The sequence below is a fragment of the Arvicola amphibius genome, chromosome 1 (genome assembly GCF_903992535.2).
Source record: "Arvicola amphibius chromosome 1, mArvAmp1.2, whole genome shotgun sequence".
Taxonomy (NCBI): Eukaryota; Metazoa; Chordata; class Mammalia; order Rodentia; family Cricetidae; genus Arvicola; species Arvicola amphibius.
In genome coordinates, this window is record NC_052047.1 from 162716668 (window position 1) to 162727150 (window position 10483).

General features: G+C 41.8%; 1 protein-coding gene across 1 annotated transcript; it reads left to right on the forward strand.

The window, feature by feature from the left end:
- The first annotated feature begins 887 nt into the window (after positions 1 to 887).
- On the forward strand, positions 888 to 10258 carry Zfand5 (zinc finger AN1-type containing 5). Its single transcript, XM_038333876.1, has 6 exons — positions 888 to 1357; positions 4798 to 4957; positions 5344 to 5455; positions 6035 to 6138; positions 7960 to 8085; positions 8651 to 10258. Exons 2-6 carry the CDS (start codon positions 4807 to 4809, stop codon positions 8797 to 8799), a joined length of 642 nt encoding a protein of 213 aa, XP_038189804.1. The 5' UTR covers positions 888 to 1357; positions 4798 to 4806; the 3' UTR covers positions 8800 to 10258.
- Positions 10259 to 10483: the final 225 nt, after the last annotated feature.

The following is a 10483-nucleotide window of genomic DNA, read 5'->3' on the forward strand; positions in this document are numbered from 1 at the left end:
CTCACACACTATCAAAACAACGAATCCCCTGTAAGTATGACCTAGAAATAATTCCTGTGCTCCAGGCAAGGCCAACTCTGGCGGTACCTAGGGGAAAGGCCTAGAACTTAAATATTCGAGGTGAAGGGCCCTAACTGCATTCTAGTTGTAGCTAAGGTACCCCCTTAATCATGTTGTGTAGGTGGGTGGAAACTACATTTGTGCCCGGAAGCCGCGAAGAGGCAAGCAGAAGTGTTTCTGTTCGTGCTCTGGGCAGGTACCCAGCACCTTGCCCTTGCCTGGGGTCCGGCTTATTTGTCCCCTTGCTCCATTTCTTCAGCCTTGTCCCGATTCTCCGTGCTTCACTGGAATAGTCAATTCCCAGGGTTTTCTACAGGCTGGCCTAACAGTTCAGAACGGAGGCGCGGGACTGGGGCTGGCGGGCGGTCGTAGCTCAGAGACAGCAGCGAACCGCGACCTTGGGCGGCGGCGGCGGGCGGAGCCGCGGCGACAGCCAGAACCGTGCCAATCTCCTCCCCGCCGCGCTGCCCGTCCCGTGGGGAAGGTACAGCGGCGGAGCTGGGGACGAGGCGTGAGAACTGGGCTGACGAGGGTGGCTGAGGGCGGACAATAGGGTTAAAAATAGACGCGCTGCCTCCGTGGTCCGGCCGCGGAGGCTCCACCCAGGGAGCCAGCGGCCGGAGAATGACTAGGCTTACGGTGACCGCAACCTCCGGGCTCGCCCCGCCCCCAGGCGCGGCCCCGCCCCCTCTGGTGCCCGCAGGCCGGGGGCGGGGCCTCGTCCCGCAACGTCACCGCGCCGCGGCGCGCCGACCGGGTTTTCGCTGACGCACAGGCCCCGCCCCCTCCGCCCTTTCCCTCAGATCCCGAGCGCCGGTCAGAGCAAGAGCGTCAGTCGGCGGGATCGTGGAGCCGTGCGCACCCAGCCAGGCGTCCGCTCGCTGCCCGGAGCCGCGCAGCTTCCCTGGCGGAGGCGGAAGCCCGAAGAACCCCGTCCTCCAGGCCTCTCGGCGCTTAGGCCTCCCCGCGCGCTCCGTGCGCCTCGTCGCTCGGCCGGGACGCCGCTGTGGAGGCGTGAGGCGCCGGCGGCCGAGCGCCTGGAGCGGCGGTAGCCCCGCGGCCTGCGCTTCTCCGCCTCCTCCTCCCCCGCCGCCCTCCCACCCTAACCGCGGCGGGGCCCGGCCGCCTCGGCGCTTCTGCACGAACAAAGGAGGCCCCCGCGGCGTCGGCGTAACGCCGCCCGCCCTCCGGTCCGCTCCGGCCCCGCGGCGGCCGCTAGCTCTTCCCGAAGGCCTCGGCCCGGCCCACCGCCCGGCGTCGCGCGCCAGCCTCGCTAGTGCATCCGGGCCCCCGCAGGGTAAGTGGCGCGGGCCGGGCCGGGACGGCGCGGGGGCGGGAGCACGCCCGAGCAGCGAGCACAAAGACGGGCCCGGGCGGGCGAGCGAGCGGCCGGCCGGCCGGGACAATGCCCGGCGTGCTGCGGCTTCCGGCGCCCACCGGCCGGCCGGCCGACCGGCAGACAAAGGCCGAGGCGGCTGCCGCGCCCGGCTCCCCGCGCCGCCGAGTCGTTCCGGCGAGGGGCCGCCGAGTGCATGACTCAGTGCTTTTTGGAGCAGGCCCTGCCGGGCTTCCCGGTGCGCGGCCTGCGCTGCGAGGGGGATGGGGGCCGCCGGGCCCCGAACGCGGTCGAAACCGCTGGAAGCCGGCCCCGCCGCTCGCTCCCGGAGGCTTTTTAGATTTTTTTTTTCCAGCGTGGTTAAGCGGCTCCCGCAGGATCCTGTTCACGGAGGCCGATGGAGCGCCTCTCCCTTTGTCTACGGGAACCTTGGGGAACATTAACATTTTGCTCGCCCTCCATGCCCTCCATGGGGCTCTGTTTTGAGGAAGGTATTAGAAGTTGTCTGTCGACCGAAGTTGCCGACGAATATTACCTGGGTATTTAGGAGGAAATAATTATATAGGTCAGAGCCTCGTCTCCTAAATTTGGTAGTCAGTAACTGGGGGAATAGTAAGATAAAAATAAATTTTCTCATTTTGATGATTTCTTTAAAAGTGAGATTTCATAACTTAAGTTGATGAAAATAGCTCACTTTTACCTTTCAAGTTTATCCTTCAAGTGTCCCGCCCTAGTGACGGATTTGTTTAGTTGTACCTTTTTTCTTGTGCCCGGGGCTGGTGTTAAATTTGTAAAAGGAGCTTTTAAAGAACTGAGGTGACCGGGACCTGTAGACTGGGACTCGCCCAAGGTCAGGCTTAGTGGCACTTTAGAGCCTAGAATTCGGGTCTCAGCTCGAGGTTAGTGAGTGGTCTTGCCATTTTTAGCTATGTGCACCTGAAATAGCCAACCCAGAGTTTAAAAGAAAAGCTCATTCATTTCAGTTTTTGAATTGGAAAATTCTTTAGTCCAGCGACGTTCGTTTTAAGCTGAACTAAGAAAAGCGGTGAACTTGATTCAGAAACAAAACAAACCCATTGCAGCTCTACCTGGAAGGGCTATGGATGAATACTAAGTTTCTAACAACTTGGTTTGGTTTGCTTTTTCAGAATAGAAGGGAAATAAGAACAGTATATGTAAACTGACAAACAGCCTATAGTTTTCATTAACTGTAAGGAGTATTTATGCTTCCGAGCATTCTCCACTGTGCCGCCTTACTCCCCTCTTGCCCCCTTTTCAATAACATTTTATTTTGTTCTTAATTCTGCTTGGGTATTGTGGGTTGAAGGTGAAATTGTTCTTTGATCCTGCATTAGAAAAACCTGGAGGCCTTAATTGCATTTTGTTTTGTTATGTGAGATACATGAATACTGCATCGTTAGTTCTTGGGGTTGTGTAGGAGTTGGCAGGCTCTGAGATATAAATAGAAGCTGATTTCAGAGGCCCCTGTTGACTAGGCTTTATGTGAGAGCCTCCATCCAGCTCAGCTTGTCACATTGCAGCCTTGTGACAGGCTGAAGCGCCCTCCCATGTGATCTGAGCTTCGGAGAAATATTAAAGCAAGCTGTGCACATGTGATGGCATTTAAAAATCTGACTTACTAGGAGGGGGCCTTGTAGAGGACTTATGCCTTCTTTCTTGCCTTTCTGTGTTCTCAAGTTTAAGAATTTGAGTTGTGTTTTATGAAGAAGGTGGAATCCTTGTCTAAGTGGGATCTCATTCACTTAAGAAAAGTACTTTCTTACTGACTAAAAACCGGCTCCATCAACCGTTGGTCTTAAAATTCCCTCCTATACTTTTAGAGAATGCCAGGTGTCACTGGAAGTTATTGTAGTAACTGAGATTAGCATAGTTCCTAAGTGGGCTGAAAAAGGCCCAACTTTTCTGCATAAAGGTCAGCATGGAAAAAATAAAGATACATAATTTTTATTTGAATTATTTTTTGTGCTTGTGTTACACTCAACATTTAAAAACCTCAACTGAAAGTGTTTATTAAACTGCATAAGTAATCTTGAAATATTTACGCTGCCCAACTCTGAGGTGAGTCAGCTAAATTCCACTCACTATTTAAAAAGAGACAGTGTCAACTAAATTACTACTATTGTTCTAAACAGTGGCTTTTGATCATTATATATACAAGCTTGATTTGCTCAAATTAAGTGCTCTTGTGCTAATGAAAGGAAAGATTGCTGTCATTTAACTCTTCGACTGGGTAGTTAAGGCCACATTCTGTCCAGTCAAATTGGTTATTCCCCCTTTCTTCGGTTTTTGTAATTTTGGTAAGGAATTAATAGGTTGTGTCTTACTGTGTAACATGACCACAATTTCCTTTTGACCAAATGCTCCCAAAGAATGCTTTTTACGTAAATTTTTTGAAAAGTAAGTTTTCCTAATTTTTTTCTTTTACACACTGGGAAACTTAGTATATTTAGCTCATTTTTATGCCAATTTAAAAACTTTTTGAAGGTCCAGGTATGCTTGCTATAGAAAGTTCTATCTGGTAGCCTAACATTAAATATTAACCATGACCGAAGAGTGTTTTTATATTGCTTACATCATCAAATTTGGGTTTGGAAAGGTTTTAGGTTTTGGCAAGAGAAAAATGCTTGTTAAAGATAATAGAGACTGAAAAATCTGACTGATAATTTCTGCTTCGCAGGTTTCTAGGCACTGAGGTGCCTGTCGTAGTGGAAGTATTACTGGTGGGGCCCAAGTATGTCTAAGTCAAGTTCAGGGTGTGGTTTTAAGAAAACTGTAGGTGGACTGTAGAGTGCTTGATGATCTCATAAGGAGACCTGGGTACAGTTCCCAGCACCCCCATAGTGACTCACAGCTGTTAACTCAGTAATGTACACATACATACATGCAAACACTTAATGCACATATAATTCATACAGTAATCTTAATTTAAAAGCTGTAGGGCTAAATCCAGGATTCAGCCAACATGAACTAATAAATATCAGATAGTGATTAATAGGATTTTTTTCTTCCTGTTTGTGTTTGCCCTATTGAAGTAACCATCATTTGAAATGGTTGACTTGTACAAGAGCAGAAGTAATCAAAATTGATTCAGACAACCCTAATAAACTGGAAAGGTGACATCTTCAGAAATTGAAGTTCAGTAATAAAAGATGAAATCATGCATTTATTATTTAGTGGTATAATTTTTTGGTCCTAGAACAATTTCTTCACATTCTTTGTTTTTTAAAGTCTATAAGATACTCATTTCTGTTTAATTAACATAATCTTGTTTTTTGTTAGTAACAGACTTGGTGTTTAAAAATAACAAAGGTATAGTGGTGATTATATTCAATTTGTTTTCTCGTGACATGCTAATTTCTAAAATTCTGTTTTGTTTATAGCAGAAAAATATGGCTCAGGAAACTAACCAGACCCCAGGGCCCATGCTATGTAGTACAGGATGTGGCTTTTATGGGAATCCTAGGACAAATGGAATGTGTTCTGTTTGCTACAAAGAACATCTTCAGAGACAACAGAATAGTGGCAGAATGAGCCCAATGGGTAAGTTGTTTCCAAGGGAAAAAAAACACTTGAACTGGTGGAGAGAAAACCTAAGAATCAAGAGAATATCGAAAACTCAAGGACAGAATGCCTGACAAGAGCTAAACATTAAGACAACAGCCAAAGTGCTTGCCGTGACTACCTCAGGAACAAGTGACTGTTCTACAAAGATCTTTTAATATTTTTAGTTTTCCTTTTTGAAGTTTTCATACATGTGTTCTTTGGAATATGACCTTTTTTTTGTCTGAATATCAAGTGTAGGATTGCAGTGCAGTGAAGGTGCTTAGATCATTAAATTAAATGCAGGTATTGATACTTACTAAGTCTTTACTAAATGGGCTTTTGTAGTGCTGATTTGTTTCTTACAGCTCCCTTTTTTTAAATAGGGACAGCTAGTAGTTCCAACAGTCCTACCTCAGATTCTGCATCTGTACAGAGAGCAGATGCTAGCTTAAACAACTGTGAAGGTGCTGCTGGCAGCACATCTGAAAAGTCAAGGTAAGAATGACCATTTCTGTCTCTAACAGAAAAGTCAAGATGTCTGTGCTATATGTACAATAATCAAGGTGGTTGTATCAGGTGGCCTTGGCTTTGCCTGCATTGTGCAATGAAGGATTCCATTAATATCTGGCTCTTGGATCATTGATTAAAGGTGTATATCACAACTTAACTTCATAAACCCCTCAAGACCACTGTTAAAAATGTTGTGTTTTTATTTCTTTGTAATTGAGGATTAGGGATTGTAAAAAGTAAGACTGTTGACTGTATTACAGTGCCTAACAAGGTGTTTCACACAGCTGCTCCTTTTGTCCTTAAATTATAGGCAGTTAAAACACTTTCTAGATCTACAGTGTGATACTATACAAATATGCAGCCATGAGTCAATGAGCCATTTATGAAATTATTTTTACTCATTTATGTTGGGCATCCAATATCTTTTCCAAATTTTTAAATTGATGTGGTGCCATTTGATCATGTTGAAAATTAACACATAATTTAAACTTGAATTGACAACTTATCTCAAAAAATAATGCCCTTTACATCTTTAAAAATAATTGTTTGCTTGAACTCAAATAGAAATGTGCCTGTAGCTGCCTTGCCTGTAACTCAACAAATGACAGAAATGAGCATTTCAAGAGAGGACAAAATAACTACCCCGAAAACAGAGGTGTCAGAGCCAGGTATGCTTTTTAAGTTTAATACTAGTTCAGTTCTGAATTTCAGAGTATGAGAAAGAATTGAGTTGGTAATGGGATTCGCTCCTTTTATTGAAGGACCAAAGAGGAAGGGCTATAAATTACAGACCAAGCAAATAAGTAGTATCAAAAATACATATATAAACTAGTTGGTATTTTTACCCTCTTCTGCTCCTCCCCTCATTACCCTTACTCCTAAAAACAATCAAGTAGTCTGGAAACTGTTTATGTGGTAAGAACTTAATGACTTTAAATGTCATGGCCATGGGGAGTTTTATAATAACTGTTTAGTCTCGAGTCTGTCGGTGTTGTAGGAAACAGTAAAGCAAAAGAACGTACTAATGCTGAGAATTGAAAGTGTGGGATCCCCATTACATGTGTTGTGAAATGTAAAGGTATGGAAGGGCATTTATTTTCGATGGGTAGTGGTTTGGGAGCTATTTTTATAGCACTACCTAATGTTCTATATGTTACAAGAAGACCAACTTGTGTTAGTGTTATCTGTGTTCATGATTTACTCAAATCAGCTTGGTTTTAGTGGAGGGGAGACAAAGTAAAAAACAAATGTAGGGGGAAATGGCAGGGGATAGATAGCACTCTCTCACAAAGACTTTTGCTAATATGCCAGTTTTTTGTTTTCTCCCTGTACTGTATCAATCTCAAAGTCAAATTATTTGGTCATGAAATGAAAAACTAACCAAATATGTTTTGCACACACACACACTCTCTCTCCCTCATTTTCTCTCACTCACTACTTGGAAGTAGATCTGTAGCTAATAACCACATTTGTTACTTAATAGAAATCTGTGATTCACTGCTATTTGTTTTTTTTTACTTTTCTGTCCTCCACTTCCCCTGTATGTATGTCTAAGGAACTTATAACATTTTAAGTTATCATAGTAGTTTTAGGAAAAAGTGGAATGTTTTCTGTTCTGCTACTAGGCTGTTGATAGCAATGTATATTTGCAAATAAGAACTGAGAGATCAGTTTACATTAAAGCAATCTGCTTGTCCTAGAAACTTGATCATATTAAGCATTGGAATTGGCTTATTGTTTAGGCAGTGGTTTTAGTACTGTATGGCTAAATTTGCTGTTCTTGTTCTTTGGATTACACTGTAAGTCCTTTATAGTCTACAGTTAAGTTTAATATAAATATAAGCAATTAGGTTTATAAGCAGATAAAGTTAGGCTTAATATAAGTATTAGATTTTTTGGAATTTCATTTTGAAGAACTAGTAGGGTTTGGAGCTTTAGTAAAGCAGTCTACATTGTGACTAATCTTGTTAATAGAAATTAACAAAAGGATTAAGAAAGGGTGGAACCTTTTGGTAATGTCAGTCAAAGTAACAGTGAAATACAGTGTTGTGCCTTTAAAAAAAAAAACCTGGTCGGAAGCCCAGTTTGGTTCTATGCCTGTTATCCTACCACCCATGGGATTAGGCAGAGTGATGGCATCAAATTCTAGGGCAGCCTGGGCTACAGGTGTAAGACTATGTATCAGAACAACAAAAACAAATCTTGATCTAGTCTAAAATGAATACTTCAGAAACCTATCCAGTATGTTTGGTAATCTTTAAGATTTTAGAAAGCAACTGCTTTTCTTGTTTAAAGGAATTTATCTGGTCATTTACTAGAGGTATATACTAGTATAGTAATTGTCAGAAAATATTCAAACTTAGGAAAGGGCTACTTAAAAATATATTCTGAATCTTAGCTGTTTCTCTTAAATATTATTCCTTTAAACTTAAATGATTGTCAGTTAATGATTGCCACACAAATTTCTAATTTATAACCTTGTCTTTCAGTTGTCACTCAGCCCAGTCCATCAGTTTCTCAACCCAGTACTTCTCAAAGTGAAGAAAAAGCTCCTGAGTTGCCCAAACCAAAGAAGAACAGATGTTTTATGTGTAGAAAGAAAGTTGGCCTTACAGGTATTAACTCCAAAAGGGAACTATTGGTTTTACACATTTAAAAAAAGAAAGGAAGGATCCTCACATAACCAGAAAGGGTGGTGGTCCTGGTGGGTTGTTGAGAAGTTGGATTTCATTTCCATCCAATTGCAATGTTGGCCTAATCCTGTAATTATCATTAACCTCAGGCCTTTTGAATTATTTTTCTTTATTTGATAGATAAAATCTGTCCCTTTTGATTCCTTTTCCTTTGATGCTTACAGAAAAAGGTAGCTGAACTGACAGAAATGAATACCTACTTAGAGCTAGGCATATGGTCTTGGTGTTTTTTAAAACAGAATTTTGCAGTTGGTTGTATATAGTTTTCATTTGAGATACTCCACTCTGGTTTGGTGTGGTATGGCTGTGTTTTGAATTCAAGTCATCCTAATTATAGAACTTGCCTGAATTCTACCCTATTGTCAGGAGTTGACAGTCTTTCATAATTAATCAAAGCAATGAAAGTCGTTCTTTTTCTCTAGTGACTAGAATGCTTGTTTTTCCCAATTGATACAAGTTGCCAAGTGATTTCTTCTTGTTTGTGCAGGGTTTGACTGCCGATGTGGAAATTTGTTTTGTGGACTTCACCGTTACTCTGACAAGCACAACTGTCCATACGATTACAAAGCAGAAGCTGCAGCAAAAATCAGAAAAGAGAATCCAGTTGTTGTGGCTGAAAAAATCCAGAGAATATAAAATTACTACATGTGAAGAGACTGAAACTTGTTTTTATTTTAATATATCGTAGGAAAACATTAAAGAGCAGATGCATGGCCATTTTCCTTTGATGTTCTCCAGAGTTTTGCTTTATATTTGTCTGTCTTATAATTGATATTTTAGGATGTTTGGGTGTTTGTTACAGGCAGAATTGGATAGATACAGCCCTACAAATGTATATGCCCTCCCCTCAGTAAAATTGGACAAAAATCTGCACAACAAATTAAAATACACAGATATTGGGAACAAAATTTAGTTCCATGTGCCAAATTAAATGAATGAAATCTCTGCATGTTTGCAGCATATCTGCCTTTTGGGAATGTAATCAAGGTATAATCTTTGGCTAGTGTTATGTGCCTGTACTTAAAAAAAAAATGGTACACCAGAAAAGGACTGGCAGTCTACTACCATAGTCAAACTTCACCTTAATTTCAACATGACTTTTGGAAGCAGGAAGAAAGCTACAAAACCAGTATTTTGGTGCCATGTGTAAACCTGGTTAAATTGGTCTTCTAAAAGCTGTCAATTAGGACATTCTGCGAAAGGTAACGTCACAGCTGGTTATTAATAAAACCATCGAGTCAACAACAGGGTGCCTGAGATAATCTTTGGAGCTTATTGTGCTGGCCTGCACCAGAAGATACCTGCATTCTCATTACTAAAAATTGTAGCACAGAACTGCACTAGGATTTGTTTACAAGAAGAAATTAAACTCTACGTTTGGTTTTCACATACAGCAGCTCTGTTAAATAACATGCATCTGAGTTTTAAGTTGCAAAGATATATGAACAGTTAATTTTTCATGTGCATCTTTTGTTGAATGTTTTGGTTCAAGAAAGAATGTTTAAAGCTTTTTAAAGACTTCAGTTCTTAATGTAACTGTACCCTTCTGCATGGAAAATCATAACCAACATGGCTGCAGTAGACTTCTTTAGTGGTATCCAGCACCACTTGCAGAGGGCTGCTTTATCATATTGTATTTGGGTGTAGGACTCTAGTGTTCTTGGGTGTATTGCATGGGCTGCATTATCTACAGCATTGTACAATAACAACTAGAAAAGGCAGTATACTTCACTGATGCTTGTCTGGTAATATCACTTCTGTGTTATAATGGAAGGTTTTTTTGTGATGTATGAAACTTGTGTTTTTTTATATATAAATGAGTATAGTTAGATTAGTGTTGTGGTAATGCCTGTTTTCATCTGTAAATAGTTAAGTATGTACACAAGGCACTACTTCTGATTTATTGCAGTGTTCAGTCCTAGTTTTTCTTTATTAAAACATTCAGTTTTGCTTCGATTTTATGTATCTTAGTTCTGAGTTAGATTTGCAGATGTGTACAGATAGGTTCATATTTATGTATTGCACATAATCATGCTATTCAGCATTGATGCTATATTGTATTATGTAAATAATAAAAGCAGTGTACAGAGGGAAACTTCTTGTTCATTGGGTTTTTAAGCCTTAGAGCCTAAAATAGGGAAATACTCATTCAACTTGATAATGACTATATTCCTAATTTATTTTTCATGATCATTCTTGAACTCAGTCACATGAGTACCAGGAGTTGGTCATGAAACTTCAGCTGTGGCACATGTAAGACAAATTAAGAACTCAGGTGAAATCCTAAAATTTGAACAAGGAATGAAATTGAAATAATTGC